The 14,685-nt window shown below is 38.6% G+C and overlaps 4 protein-coding genes across 4 annotated transcripts; 3 read left to right on the top strand and 1 right to left on the bottom strand.

Moving 5' to 3' along the window:
- Positions 1 to 1,859: 1,859 nt before the first annotated feature.
- On the top strand, positions 1,860 to 3,614 carry LOC112173380 (F-box/FBD/LRR-repeat protein At1g13570). The gene is made up of 2 exons (XM_024310989.2): positions 1,860 to 1,943; positions 2,202 to 3,614. Exons 1-2 carry the CDS (start codon positions 1,941 to 1,943, stop codon positions 3,462 to 3,464), a joined length of 1,266 nt encoding a protein of 421 aa, XP_024166757.1. The 5' UTR covers positions 1,860 to 1,940; the 3' UTR covers positions 3,465 to 3,614.
- Positions 3,615 to 6,236: 2,622 nt separating this feature from the next.
- On the top strand, positions 6,237 to 8,063 carry LOC112173956 (F-box/FBD/LRR-repeat protein At1g13570). The gene is made up of 2 exons (XM_024311643.2): positions 6,237 to 6,305; positions 6,636 to 8,063. Exons 1-2 carry the CDS (start codon positions 6,303 to 6,305, stop codon positions 7,881 to 7,883), a joined length of 1,251 nt encoding a protein of 416 aa, XP_024167411.1. The 5' UTR covers positions 6,237 to 6,302; the 3' UTR covers positions 7,884 to 8,063.
- A 1,490-nt stretch (positions 8,064 to 9,553) lies between these two features.
- On the top strand, positions 9,554 to 10,288 carry LOC112171650 (F-box/FBD/LRR-repeat protein At1g13570-like). Its single transcript, XM_024308801.1, has one exon. The coding sequence runs from the start codon at positions 9,554 to 9,556 to the stop codon at positions 10,286 to 10,288; it is 735 nt and encodes a 244-aa protein (XP_024164569.1).
- Positions 10,289 to 12,450: 2,162 nt separating this feature from the next.
- On the bottom strand, positions 12,451 to 14,353 carry LOC112174337 (caffeic acid 3-O-methyltransferase). Its single transcript, XM_024312077.1, has 4 exons — positions 13,870 to 14,353; positions 13,320 to 13,630; positions 13,149 to 13,213; positions 12,451 to 13,011 (listed from the first exon to the last, which is right to left on the bottom strand). Exons 1-4 carry the CDS (start codon positions 14,310 to 14,312, stop codon positions 12,715 to 12,717), a joined length of 1,116 nt encoding a protein of 371 aa, XP_024167845.1. The 5' UTR covers positions 14,313 to 14,353; the 3' UTR covers positions 12,451 to 12,714.
- Between the last annotated feature and the right edge of the window lie 332 nt (positions 14,354 to 14,685).

Raw genomic sequence — 14,685 nt, forward strand, 5'->3', positions numbered from 1 at the left:
AGAAAAGATATTGTCACTTTTGCCAATTAGGGATGCAGTGAGGACGAGTGTTTTATCAACTAAGTGGAGGTACAAATCAGCTATGCTACCACATCTGGTGTTTGATGCTCCGCAACAAACATTTGCTGATGTTGTTGATCATGTACTCTTAAGTCACATCGGCCCCTTATACAAGTTCAAGATTGTTAAAAAATATATATACTTTAGAGATATGGATCGGTGGATACTTCACATGTCAAGAAACGTACTCCATCAAAGAGTTCACACTCGAACAACGGGGAAATCGCTATAAGGTGCCTTTCATCTATGTTTTCATGTCAAGGTTTGACTCATTTAGAGTTGCATAGATGTTTGCTACAACCGCCTTCCGCATTCACAGGCTTCAAAAGTTTGAAAAGCCTGACAATTGTTCATGTTACTCTGACGGACGATGTGCTTGAAAAAAATGATTGTTCACTGTCCTCTACTTGAGCGGTTGACCGTGGAGTTCTGTGATAATTTCAGCCAACTCAATATCAATGCACCAAATCTCCAATTTCTTCACTTTATTGGTGATTTTGAGGATATTAATATTGCGAATACCTCAAATCTTGTTGATGCTATAATTGTTTTGGGAGTCTGGAGAGGTAGTCCTTGCAGGTCTACCAATTTGCTAAAGTTCTTTGCAAACCTTCCCCATATTCAGCGGCTTCGCATCAGCAATGCCTTTACAAAGTATTTTGAGCATTTCACATGCGCCGAAGGGATTTATCTTGGGCCTAGGAAGCCTTTGGGTTCCCCTTGACAAAGTCAAAAAAAAAAAAAAAAGTATTTGGCTGCTGGTTCCTCACTGGAAAAGCTCCCTAATCCATGTTTACATTTAAATTTTTTTTACCTTAAGCATATGCTATAATGATCCGGAGGATTTTTTAACTGCTCTTTGTCTTCTGAAAAGCTCCCCTGCTCTAAAAGAATTAAATATTATTGCTTTTGGCAGCCAACATTATCAGGCTGATGCCGGAAAAGTGAACTATTGGGTTGATGAGAACCAGAGTTGCTCATTCACGCAGCTGAGACGTGTGAAAATATCTGACTTCCCTGCTGTCGACCCTGCAATAGATTTTATCAAATTTCTGCTTTTAAGTTCACCTGCGCTTGAGACGATGACTTTATGTCAAGACAAGTCTATACCTTCTCATGATGGCTCTGATTTAGCAAAAACTTTACTCCGGTTTAGGCGTGCATCAGTGAAGCTAGAGATAATTCTACTCTGACAGGTGATTCATCAGTCTACGGGCGTAGTCTATTTTGCTTTCAGAAGTGTGACTCGGAACTCTTTATAATGCATGTATGTCTTTTTTTTTTTTCATAACAATGTTCATTCTCGCAGTAGTAGCCTTGCAACGATTCGTGTTTATACAATTTTTTTAATTCATACAAAATAATCTTGCCCGTGTTTGGTTCCAGTCATGTTCTTGTTCAACTTCGTGAGTGTAATATATATAATTGCTCGTAGTTTAGCCAAATTCATCCTAGACAAGAACACACTGCTCTCTGGTATTGACCTAGGAGCGGAATAGCTTATGGAGTCGATCTCATGACCAATGTTTGCAACTTTTCTTTTTTCCTAGTAATGGAATCAAAAACAACAACAAATTTTTTTGAGCCATTTAATGATTTAAACCTGGTTAAAAACAAACAGAAGAAACAGCCATCCTGGAGAAAAGTTACGCAGAAACTACTGGCCCAGAATGTGGCCCGAATTCTTGGACGGGTTCACTCTGAAATATAATCCTTCTCTCTGTACGCACGTGCCTTCTCACGTGACGCCTCACTTACATATTCATTCAGAAAATTAGAGAGTAAAGTTAATGGCGGATCTAGGGTGATCTGGGTTCTTTCTCTCCAGCTGATTTTTACTGCTAATTTCTGAAGAAGACTAGAAGAGGCAAGTGGAAACCATGGTAAGTTTTGATTTGGCAAATATTTCGGCTCAATTTGCATAATCTTCATTCCATTAATACATAATATGTGTTATCATTTTCAGCTAATTGTTGCGAGATTACTGTTATATTTCTTCAATGAGATTTACAGGCCTTAGAAAGTAGTTTTTTATTTCCCGTAAATTTACTGTATAAAATCGGGGTATTTGTTAAGATTGGAACTTTATTTTTCTAAATGATCTTTTTTTTTTTTTTTTTTCCTCTGGTCGAATTGCGAAGGAAAATGAAAGAAAAAGAATGGAGATGGAGTTGGATAGAATTAGCAACTTACCAAGTGATGTTACAGAAAAGATATTGTCACATTTGCCGGTTAGGGATGCTGTGAGGACGAGTGTTTTATCAACTGAATGGAGGTACAAATCGGCTATGCTACCACGTCTGGTGTTTGATGCCAAGTCTATCTCGACTCAGCACCAAACATTTGCGAATGTTGTTGATCATGTACTCTTAAGTCACATCGGCCCCTTATACAAGTTCAAGATTGTTACACATATATCCTTTAGAGATATGGATCGGTGGATACTTCACTTGTCAAGAAACTCCATCAAAGAGTTCATACTCGAAAACTTGGGAGTGCAGCGCTATAAGGTGCCTTCATCTATGTTTTCATGTCAAGATTTGACTTATCTAAAGTTGTACACATGTTTGCTACAACCGCCGTCCACATTCACAGGCTTCAAAAGTTTGAAAAGGCTAAGAATTGCTGATGTTAGCCTGACAGATGATGTGCTTGAAAATATGATTGTTCACTGTCCTCTGCTAGAGCGGTTGTCTGTGGAGTGGTGTGATGGTTTCAGCCAGCTCAATATCAATGCACCAAATCTCCAGGTTCTTCGCTTTATGGGTGATTTTGAGGATATTAATATATTGAATACCTCAAATCTCGTTGATGTTTACATTTATAAGCAAGATGAGTTTGTCCAAAGACGGGGTCCTTGCAGATATTGTAATCTGCTCAAGTTTTTTGCTGAACTTCCCAATATTCACCGTCTTGACATGAACCACTTATTTACAAAGTATTTGGCTGTTGGCTCCTTGCCGGAAAAGCTGCCAAAACCATGTGTACATCTGCAGTTTCTTTCTGTAAGTGTCTGCATTGATGATGTTAAGCATATTATAACTTTTCTTTGCCTTCTGAGAATGTCCCCTGCTTTGGAAGAATTAGAAGTTTATGCTTTGTGCCACCAAAATTATAAGGCCGAAGTGGGAAAAGTGAACTCTTGGGTTGATGAAAACCAGAGTTGCTCGTTCACTCAGCTACGACATGTGAAAATACACTGCAACTTTGCTGTAGACTTGATCAGATTTCTGCTTATAAGTTCACCTGCGCTCGAGACAATGACGATATATCATCAGTCCACCATTCCTCCTGCTGGTTATGATCTAGCAAAAAAGCTGCTCAGTTTTAGGCATGCATCACTGAATTTAGAGATAATTCTAACTGATCTAAGAGGGGGTAGTATTTTGATTTCAGAAATGTGACTTTGGTACAACTGTCTATGATGATGTATGTCTGTCTTTTGACAACAATTTGAATTAGGGTTAATGCTACTGTGACAAGTGTTTCATCAGTGTAGTATTTTGCTTTCTAAATGTGACTTTGGCACAACTCTTTACGATAATATATGCCTGTTTTTTACAACAATGTTCATTCTTTCTGGCAGTAGTACCTTTTCAATTAATCGTGCTTGTACAAAGTTGTTAGACATTAAACTTCATTGATGTATTGTTACTATCATATAGTAGGACTGATCTAGTATTTCCAGTCCTATAGCTTGTTACAGTGGACCTATCCTACATCAAAGTGAATCATTGCTTTTAGAGTTGGTTGCAGGGTTTAGCTGCTCTAGCTATATAAAAGTTTATTATACTCGTGTACTCTGCTTCATTGTTAGAATTGTGCAATACAGAAATCCTACTTTCCTTTCATCTTCTTCTTCTTCAAGCTTAAGATTTTAGCTCTTTCCAATCATACTGCAATCATGGCCGTTGAGTCCAATCAGAAATTAAAATTATTGCTTCAAGGGACTCGTGAGCTACCTGAAGCCATTAGAAATGATCAGTGGTTTTTCAAAGGAGGGAGAGAATTCGCTTCCCTCGCGCTGATTTTAACTCCAAGAATATTTCCGAACAAAACCGAAGTGCGATGGTATGTGTTTCTTGTTTTTATTTATGTTCATTACATTCATTGATCAAGTGCCGAGCTACTCACGTGCCCTTGTCACGTGTTGTTTTCCGCTTTGTTCGCTTTATAAAGTACAAGAGGAGAGACCATGCAGAGACTAGGAGAACTAGGGTTTGGCTTCGAGTTGTGATAATTCAGATTCGAACTTTGTGTGCTCACTATCTCTATCCATAGACTATAGGTGACAATCTAAATGATCTTTGAATACTGGGAATTTAGATTAATGATTTTTTTTTTCTTTTGATTGCTTGAATATTTCAGTAGGAAAGTAAAAGAGCCAAGTCGTATTCGAATTTGATGGAGTTGGATAGAATTAGCAACTCACGGACTGATCTTGCAGAAAAGATATTGTCACACTTGCCAATTAGCTAGGGATGCAGTGAGGACGAGTGTTTTGTCAAGTAAGTGGAGATACAAATCGGCTATGCTACCACATTTGGTGTTTGATGATAAGTGTATCCCGACTGAGCACTATAAATTTGTGAGTATAGTTGATCATGTACTCTTGGAGACGTATGTACTCTTGGAGACTACGTACGAACTCTACTTGATGCCTTCATGTATGTTTGCATGTCAAGACTTGATACGTTTAAAGGTATATAAATGTTTGCTACAACCTCCGTCCACATTCAAAGGCTTCAAAAGTTTGAGAATCCATTGTATTGAAAATGTTAGCCTGGATCAAGAGATGCTCGAAAATTTCACTTCTTGTTCTCTGCTTGAGGGGTTGACTTTGAAAGACTGTCATGGTTTCCAACAACTCAAGATTGATGCACCAAATCTCCGATTTCTTCTCTTTACGGGTGATGTTGAAGATATTAATATTTTGAATACCTTACTTCTTGTTGATGCTACGATTTGTTTGCGAGTCCGGAGAAGTGGTTTTGCAGATCTACCAATTCGCTAAAGTCTTTTGCAGACCTTCCCCATATTCAGAGGCTTAGCATCAGCAACTCCTTTACAAAGTATTTGGCTGCTGGTTCCCTGCTGCAAAAGCTGCCTCTTCCATGTTTACATTTAAATTTTTTTACCTTGAGCATATGCTATAATGATCTGGAAGATTTTTTAACTGCTCTTTGTCTTTTGAAAAGCTCCCCTGCTCTGAAAGAATTAAATATTTTTGCTTTTGGCCGCCGACATTATCAGGCTAATGCGGGAAAAGTGAACTATTGGGTTGATGAGAACCAGAGTTGCTCATTCACGCATCTGAGACATGTGAAAATATACAACTTCCTTACTGTCGAACTTGCAATAGATTTTGTCAATTTTTTGCTTTTAAGTTCACCTGCGCTTGAGACGATGAGTTTATATCAAGACAAGTCTGTTCCTTCTCATGATGGTTTTGATTTAGCAAAAACGTTACTCCGGTTTCCGCGTGCGTCACTGAAGCTAGAGATAATTCTACTCTGACAGGTGGTTCATCAGTCTGCATAGTGTAATTTTGTTATCAAAAGTGTGACTGAGAACTCTTTATGATGCATGTATATCTATTTTACACAACAATGTTCATTCTCGCAGTAGTAGACTTGCAACTATCGGTCTTTATATAATATTTGAGTCATTACAAAACACTCTTGGTCCCAATTGGTACCGGTCATGTTCTTGTTCCACCTTGTGAGAGTAATATAATATAGTTGCTCGTGATTTAGCCAAGTTCATCCTATATAAGAAAACTATGCTCTGTGATATTGACTTGGGGCCGAAATAGTTTATGGAGTTGAATCAGTTCATCTCATGACTCTAATGTTTGCAACTCTTTTTTTTGAAAGGTTGTGCAACTCTTTTTATTAGTAAAGGAATCAAAAACAACAAATATGTTTTTGAGCCATTTAAAACTTCCTTAAAAAATACAAACAACCAGAAGAAAAAGTGAACGAAGAATGTAACCAAAAAAAAAGTGAACGAAGAAAAACTTTGAAATAATTTGACCCACCAAACTACTGGTCCAGAATGTGGCCCGAATTCTTTGACGGGTTCAAATATGACTCGCTCACTGTGTATGCACGTGCCTTCTCACGTGATGCCTCACATATTGAGAAGATGAGAAAAAGTAAAAGGAATCATCTTGGGTCTGGGTTGTTTCTCTCCTGCTGATTTTCACTGCTAATTTCCGAAGAAGAGGCAAAGTAGAAACCATGGTAAGTTTTAGTTTCGCAAATTTTTGGCTCATTTTGCATTATCTTCATTCCAGTCAATAGATTTCTGATCAATAATCAAGTTTGGATTTGTAGTTTTCTCCTGGTGATTACACTAATAGATATTATGTGTTATCATTTCTATTAACCAGATTACACTAATAGAAACTGGGTTTGTTTTTGTTTTTAGGGGTGTAAATTACTGGATAAAGTTGGGGTGTTTGTTTGTTAAAGATTGGAACTTTGTTTGCTTGCTATCTCTTTCGACACCCTTGGTCGGAGTCTAAATATATATATATTTTTTTTTGGGTCAAAATTGCTTGAATATCTCAGAAGGAAAGAAAAAGAATGGAGATGGAGTTGGATAGAATAAGCAACTTACCAAGTGATGTTACGGAAAAGATATTGTTATGCTTGCCAATTAGGGATGCAGTGAGGACGAGTGTCTTATCAACTAAGTGGAGGTACAAATCGGCTATGCTACCACATCTGGTGTTTGATCCCCAGTCTATCTCAACTCAGCACCAAACATTTGCTAATGTTGTTGATCATTTACTCTTAAGTCACATTGGCCCCGTATACAAGTTCAAGCTTGCTCGAGAACATGTATCCTTTAGAGATATCGATCGGTGGATACTTTACGCGTCAAGAAACTCCATCAAAGAGTTCATACTTGAAATCTTGGGACGGCAGCGCTATAAGGTGCCTTCATCTATGTTTTCATGTCAAGATTTGACTTATTTAGAGTTGCATAGATGTTTGCTACAACCGCCGTCCACATTCACAGGCTTCAAAAGTTTGAAAAGCCTAAAAATTGTTCGTGTTACTCTGACGGATGATGTGCTTGAAAATGTGATTGTTCGCTGTCCTCTACTTGAGCGGTTGACTGTGGAGTGGTGCTATGATTTCAGCCAGCTCAATATCAATGCACCAAATCTCCAGGTTCTTCGCTTTATGGGTGATTTTGAGGATGTTAATATATTAAATACCTCAAATCTCGTTGATGTTTTCATTTGGCTACGCAAGTTTGATCATAGACGGGGTCCTTGCAGATCTAGTAATCTGCTCAAGTTATTCGCTCAACTTCCCAATATTCACCGTCTTTACATGAACTCCAAATTTACAAAGTATTTGGCTGCTGGCTCCTTGTTGGAAAAGCTGCCTAAACCGTGTTTACATCTGCAATTTCTTATTGTAAGAGTAGGGATTGATGATGTTAAGGATATTATAACTGTTATTTGCCTTCTGAGAATCTCCCCTGCTCTGGAAGAATTAGAAGTTTTTGCTTTTTGCCGCCAAACATATGAGGCCGAAGTGGGAAAAGTGAACTCTTGGCTTGATGACAACCAGAGTTGCTCGTTCACTCAGCTGCGACATGTGAAAATACACTGCTCTCAGGCTGTTGAAGGTGCACTAGATTTGATCAGATTTCTGCTTTTAAGTTCACCTGCACTCGAGACAATGACGGTATATAAACATCCTTCCACTCCTCTTGAAGGTTATGATCTAGCAACAAAGTTACTCCGGTTTAGGCGTGCATCACTGAATTTAGAGATAATTCTAAGTGATCTAGCAGGGTAGTATTTTGATTTCAGAAATATGACTTTGGTACAACTGTTTATAATGATGTATATATGTCTGTCTTTTGACAACAATATGAATTTAGGGATAATTCTACTGTGACGCGTGTTTCATCAGTGTAGTATTTTGGCTTTCAAAAATGTGACTTTGGCACAACTCTTTTATGATGATATATGCCTGTTTTTCACAACAATATTCATACTTACTGGCAGTTGTACCTTTTCAATTAATCGTGTTTATACAGTCGTAAGACATTTAACTTCATTGATGTATTGGTTACTATCCTATATTAGGACTGATCTAATGTTTCCAGCCGTATAGGTTGTTACAGTGGACCTATCCTCCATCAAAGTGAATCATTGCTCTAAGTTGGTTGGAAGGTTTAGCTGCTCAAGGCTCTAGCTATATAAAAGTTATTATACTCCTGTAATCGATAAGCTTCATTGTTAGAATTGTGCAATACAGAAATCCTACTTTCTTTTCATCTTCTACTTCAAGCTTAAGATTTTAGCTCTTTCCTGTCATATCGGAATCATGGCCGTCGAGCTGAATCAGAAATTAAGATTAATGCTTTAAGAGACTCGTGAGATACCTGAAGCCATTAGAAATGAACAGTGGTTTTTCAAAGGATGGAGAGAATTAGCTAATATACGACGACCGTTTTTTGGTGACTTTAATTGGACCCAAAACTACTGGCCCAAATATGATCAAATATACATGGCCCACATTCTTTGCTATATGGTAAATTGGTAACACAGAATTAGGGTTTTTGCTTCCCTCGCGCTGATTTTTACTCCAAGAATATTTCCGAACGATGGTATGTGTTTCTTGTTTCTTGTTTTCATTTATGTTCATTACTTTCAGTTGAAAGCAACATAATTGAGACAATCTGATTAGCGATTAAGAATGAAGCATGTGTGCAATTTGATTGTGCTTTTCTCATGCTAGATTACACCAACAGATACTAGTTATATCAGTTTCAAATGAATTAAAGTGTTAGAGGCTTATAACGGATCCCTTTAGTAGCAAAACCAGATTATATTGGTTGCTGTCTGTTTTGAATATGACTGTAGAGATTAGAATTTAGTATACGTACTATCTCACTGGCCACTGTATGAGAATAATGAGTGACTTTTTTTTTCCCTATGTTCTTTGAATTACTTGAAAATCAAAGAAGAAAAGTAAAAGAGCCAGGTCCTGTTGGAATAAGAAGATGGAGTTAGATAGGATCAGAAACCTACCAAGTAATGTTATAGAAAAGATATTATCACATTTGCCAATTAGCGTTGCAGCGAGGACAAGTGTTTTGTCAAGCAAGTGGAGATACAAATTTGCTATGCTTCCGCATCTTGTGTTTGGTTGTTTGCGCCGCTCGAACATTGTTGATCATGTACTCTTAAGTCACGTTGGCCCCATAAGCAAGTTTCAGCTTGTTCAAGGACTTATAGACATTGGAGATATTGATCGCTGGGTTCTTCACCTGTCAAGGTACTCGCTCAAAGAGTTCATACTGCAAATTTCGGTTTGGCAACAGCAGCGCTACAAGATTCCATCATGCATATTTTCGTCAAGATATGATTCACTTAAAGTTGAGTTGTTGTCTGCTAAAACCCCCCTCGACATTCAAAGGGTTTAGGAGTTTGAAGAGCCTTGCATTTGCAAAGATTACCATGGCCCAAGATGTGTTCGAACATTTGATTGTTTGTTCTCCTCTGCTTGAGAGATTGACTCTGAGGGACTGTGATGGTGTCAGCCAACTCAAGATTGATGCACCGAATCTCCAATTTCTTGATGTTGTAGGTTCTTTTGGGGATGTGAGTATTGTGAATATGTTAAATGTTGTTGATGTTTCCATTTGTTTCAACGAAAGTGGGATTCCTTGCAGTTCTGGCAGCTTGATCAAGTTTTTTGATGACTTGCCTCGTCTTCAGAGGCTCCAAATTAACTGGCACTTTTTGAAGTATTTGGCTGGTGATGCCTTGCTAAAAAAGCTGCCTAAACCATGTCTACATCTGAAATTTCTTTGCTTTAATGATCTGGAAGATATTTCAACTGCTCTTTGCCTTATAAGAAGCTCCCCTGCTCTAGAAAAGTTAGAAATTTCTGCTATTGATTCCCCGTATTATCGACCTGATGTGGGAACAGTGAACTCTTGTTTGGATGACAATCACAGTTGCTCATTCATCCAACTGCGAAATGTGAAAATAACTGGGATCTCTGGTGTTGAAGCTGACCTAAATTTTATCAGATTTCTGCTTTTAAGTTCACCTGTGCTTGAGACGATGACTGTCTGCGCTAAGCATGAGCAGCTTGATTTGGGTATTGAACCTTTGGATCTAGTAAAACAGTTGCTTCGTTTGAGGCGTGCATCACCGAGTTTGGAGATAATCTATTTAGACAAGTAATGATCCATGTACTTTAGAACCTTTGGATCTAGTAAAACAGTTGCTTCGTTTGAGGCGTGCATCACCGAGTTTGGAGATAATCTATTTAGGCAAGTAATGACTAATGATCCATGTACTTTAGTAGCTTATGGTCTTTGTTTTCAGAAATGTGATGTTATAGATAAAATACTATCACATTTGCCACTCAGGGACGTAGCGAGGACATGTGTTTTGTCAAGCAAGTGGAGGTACAAATTGGTTATGCTTCCGCATCTTGTGTTTGATCGTGAGTGCAGTTCGAGCATTGTTGATCATGTTCTCTTAACTCACATTGGCCCCGTCACCAGATTTAAGCTTAGTCAAGGATGTAAACACCTCAGAGATATTGATCGGTGGATTCTTCACCTGTCGAGATACTCCCTCAAACAGTTCGTGGTTGATCTTTGGGAAGGGCAGCCTATGCCGCGCTACAAGATGCCTTCATGCATGTTTTCATGTCAAGATATCATTCATTTAAAGTTGCGTAATTTTCCGCTAAAACCCCGTCTACATTCAAAGGGTTCAGGAGTTTGAAGAGTCTTGAGATTGAGCATGTTACTTTGGCGCAAGATGTGTTGGAAAAAATGATTCTTTGTTGTCCTCTGCTTGAGAGATTCACTTTGACCAACTGTGACGGTTTCAGCCAGCTCAAGATTGATGCACCAAATCTCCAATTCCTTGACGTTTTCGGTTCGTTTGAGGATTTTAGTGTTGTGAATACGTTAAATCTTGCTGTTGTTTCTATTGGTTTTGTCGACTCACCAGTCCCTTGCAGTTCCAGCAAATTGATCAAGTTTTTTGATGACCTGTCTTGTATTCAGGCGCTCCAAATTAAGTGGGGCTTTTTGAAGTACTTGGCTGCTGGTGCCTTGCGAGAAAAGCTGCCCAAACCATGTCTGCACCTGAAATTTCTTGAAAGGAACGTGTGCTTAGATGATCGGGAGGATATTTTAACTGCTCTTTGCCTTCTGAGAAGCTCCCCTGCTCTAGAAGAACTAGAAATTCTCACAAATGATTTCTCAACTAATGAAGCTAATGTAGGTACAGTGAACTCTTGCTTGGATGACAACCGTAGTTATTCATTCACCCAACTGCGACATGTGAAAATATACAACATCTCTGGTCTTGAAGGTGAACTAGATTTTATCCAATTTCTTCTTTTATGTTCGCAATTTTCTTCGACTTAAAACTGAGCAACCAAGCGCAAACCAAATACAGTAAGAAATGGAGCATGTAGAACCAGACGATGTGTCCCAATTTAGGAGAGAAGCTAATAATGTGGCCCAATTTCAGTATCAACCAAAATGTGGCCCAATCTAATCTCTATAGCGAGCATATGAATCGACCCATTTCGTGTGTCATGTTCATTGAGTTCATTCTTAATCTGAGACTTGGGGCACACTTCAAAACGACCTAGACGATTTTAGGGTTCTGACGGAAAAAAGGGGACTCGTCTAGCCTGTTGTCTCCATATTTCTGAAGAACCGGGAAGTAATATGGTGAGTTTTCTGTTTTAATTTGCTGCATTTTGCATTTTATTCATTCCATTAAACTGTTAACTATGATTCTATGAAGCTGAGACATTTTCTGGTTAGTAATTTTGAGTGTTGTTTGAAGTTTCCTGTGCTTGTTTTTTTGTTCTCATGGTGTGCAGTGATTGCGAGTTATGGAAATGCTAGTGGGTTTGCGTTTACGGTTTAGGGAAATGCTTGTGAATTTTGGCTCTTCCTTTTCAAGACCCTTAATTCACTTCACAACGATTCAGTTCTGTTTATGAATAAAGGAACTCTATGAGAAAGCTGTCCTGTTAAGATATAGCCTTTTCATATTAAAAATAAATGTAGATATTGCAGTTATTTTACTCTAATTAATCCAATGGTATTCAAGAGTGAGAGTTCAGGGGTTTGCTGATTCTTTTCATATGAAATGTGCCTTTTAAGTTGTGAGAGCAGAGATTTGATGAGCTTCCTGGGCAAAGTACTAGATTAATGTTTCTTTTTTTCTTTCCTTAATTACTTGAATATCTCAGATGCAAGGAAAGCCACCCAACTCCCGTTAAGAGCATGTTTTTTGGTGGTCTATAAGTATGGTGTATGACTTGTTTTGTATAACACCTTATGTTTATTCAGACAAGTTCGAAACCATTTTAGCAACAAAGAAAAAAGACACTTCATTGAAATCAAACAAGGAGAAACAGACGCATAAAACCTCAATAGAACCAAAGTAATACAGCCACATCCATAACCAAAGCAGGTAATGAACTTGGCCTACATCTGAACACACAGAAATTAGAACACTAACAGCGCAAAAGAGGACTCTTGATGCCCCAAGTTATTTAGACCATTGTTATAGCCTACAATTATTACATAACAAGCAGGTTCTCGGACTGCACCGATGCAAGGATTTGCTCATTTGTGGAACTCCGTGACCCAGCTGTTGTAAGCAGAGCAAACAACTTCCAATCGAGAAAATCCAGATTTAAGTGCCAATGCCTCGTACTCTTTTTTGGTCCTCTCTTTCCCTCCTGGGTTCTGAGTAAACATTAGTAAATCCTGCTCGCAGACAATGTTGGATGTAACGGTACTATCAGGTACTTCCGGAAGAATTGATTCCACAAAGATCACTTTTCCAGAGCTAGGGAGAGATTTACAACAGTTCTTGAGAAGTGTCAAACAATGTTCATCACTCCAATCATGAAGAATCCACTGCAATTTTCATAAACAAGACCATTACCAAAAACCAAGTATATAGTATATAAAGGCTGCATCATCTATCTTCAAATGCGTTTAAGGAATGCAAAAGAATGTAGTGATTTAATTAGGGGCAAGAATACAAAGGCTACCTTCATGAATATAGCATCTCCTTGTGGGACACTTTTAAACATGTCCCCCCCAACAGGCTCCACACCTACACAAAACCAAAACCATTTCTCCCACTTATATTTTGGTATGAGCACAAAGTCCATAAGAAACAGAAGTTGCAGGCAAGCATCAAACTATGCTCAATCCAATACCTGGATAAGAAGGAGCATCAGCTAGGACGTGTGGCAAATCAAAATTGATGCCCTTAATGTGCGGGTACTTGTTGGTGATGAGATTAAGAGTAACACCAATTCCACCTCCCACATCAACCAGCACATTGATCCCCTCAAACCCTCTATAAACATCGAGTATCTTCTTCAAGATCAATGTGGTGTGGTTTGACATGGCCTGGTTGAATACCCGATTGAACCTCTCATCTGTTTCTGGGTACTCAAATGCTGTCATACCATAGGCCCTATTAAAAGGAATTCCCCCTTCCAATATAGCATCATTCAAATGGAACCTGATTACAATTAGAAAGTCACAGTGTATACACATAAAAATAAACATACGAAAGATTTAGAATATGGCTGTGACAAATGTATCACAAATAAATGTGTACTAATATCGACAGATATTTCAAACCTTACATATCTCACCGACAGCAATAGCATTACAGAGAAACAACCGACACACCCACATCGGCATTTGTCAAACATGTTCAAGGCACTTTCAACTAACCAAAGTGAGCTTGGAACTTACCAGCTTTCCATGAAAACCTTATCATGGTGCAAGAGAAACAGAGGGCCAACGGACCTGGTTCCTCCATTTTGATCCTTGACAAGAAATTTGCAAATGGGTCCTGCACTATACAACCTCTCTACCTGCCCATCTGATCCGGTCCGGGCCGAGCATTTGAGTATCGAGTGGCTGGCCAAGAGCCTAAGCATCCGGTCCAGAACAGCCGGGGCGTTGGAGTTCTTGGTGGGGAGCTGAGCCGCAATGTCGGACGGTGAGAGTGACTCGCCGTCGCCTGCACCCCAGATAATGTCTATGACGTTGAGTTCAAGAGCTGACTTCAGAACCATCGGAAGGATTACGACATTGGCTAAACGTATGGCTTGTTTGCCCAGTTCCTCTTCTTCTTCTTGTTGCGGATGAGACATTGGAGTTGAGTCAATTGTCTGGGGACTTGTGCTCCTCATCTTACGACTTTACCAAAAGTCCAAAACTAAGATACACTTTATATAAGATTGCTTTGGCTGTTTGGAAACTTTGAGAGATGTTGACTACAGCTACTCTAATCTTCTTTGCTTACTAAAAAGTAAAAACAGTGGAGTTGATAGCCGGTTGCTCATTACTAAGTTTTGGGGAAATCATCTAGTTCTTTTGTAGTATTTGTCACATAAAGCTTGTTTTACTTCTATAATACAAAAACTCATCAAAGATACTCAAATTGTAATACGAGTAAGATGATGTTATTTTACGAGTTGGAAAATATAAACAAGTGAATCATAACGAGTTTAGCAGAAAATAAACCATTGTGATTTTTTTTTTTTTCCGGTGTGTGTAAGTTGT

The sequence above is a fragment of the Rosa chinensis genome, chromosome 6 (assembly GCF_002994745.2).
Source record: "Rosa chinensis cultivar Old Blush chromosome 6, RchiOBHm-V2, whole genome shotgun sequence".
Taxonomy (NCBI): Eukaryota; Viridiplantae; Streptophyta; class Magnoliopsida; order Rosales; family Rosaceae; genus Rosa; species Rosa chinensis.

What these genes read in the sequence shown, in the direction of transcription:
- LOC112174337 (XM_024312077.1), bottom strand. Translation starts at nt 14,312, where the DNA reads ATGAGGAGCACAAGTCCCCAGACAATTGACTCAACTCCAATGTCTCAT. An exon ending in AAGGTTTTCATGGAAAGCTG is followed by an intron (nt 13,631 to 13,869) that starts GTAAGTTCCAAG and finishes AATTGTAATCAG; the next exon opens with GTTCCATTTGAATGATGCTA. An exon ending in GAGATGCTATATTCATGAAG is followed by an intron (nt 13,012 to 13,148) that starts GTAGCCTTTGTA and finishes TGAAAATTGCAG; the next exon opens with TGGATTCTTCATGATTGGAG.
- LOC112171650 (XM_024308801.1), top strand. Translation starts at nt 9,554, where the DNA reads ATGGCCCAAGATGTGTTCGAACATTTGATTGTTTGTTCTCCTCTGCTT.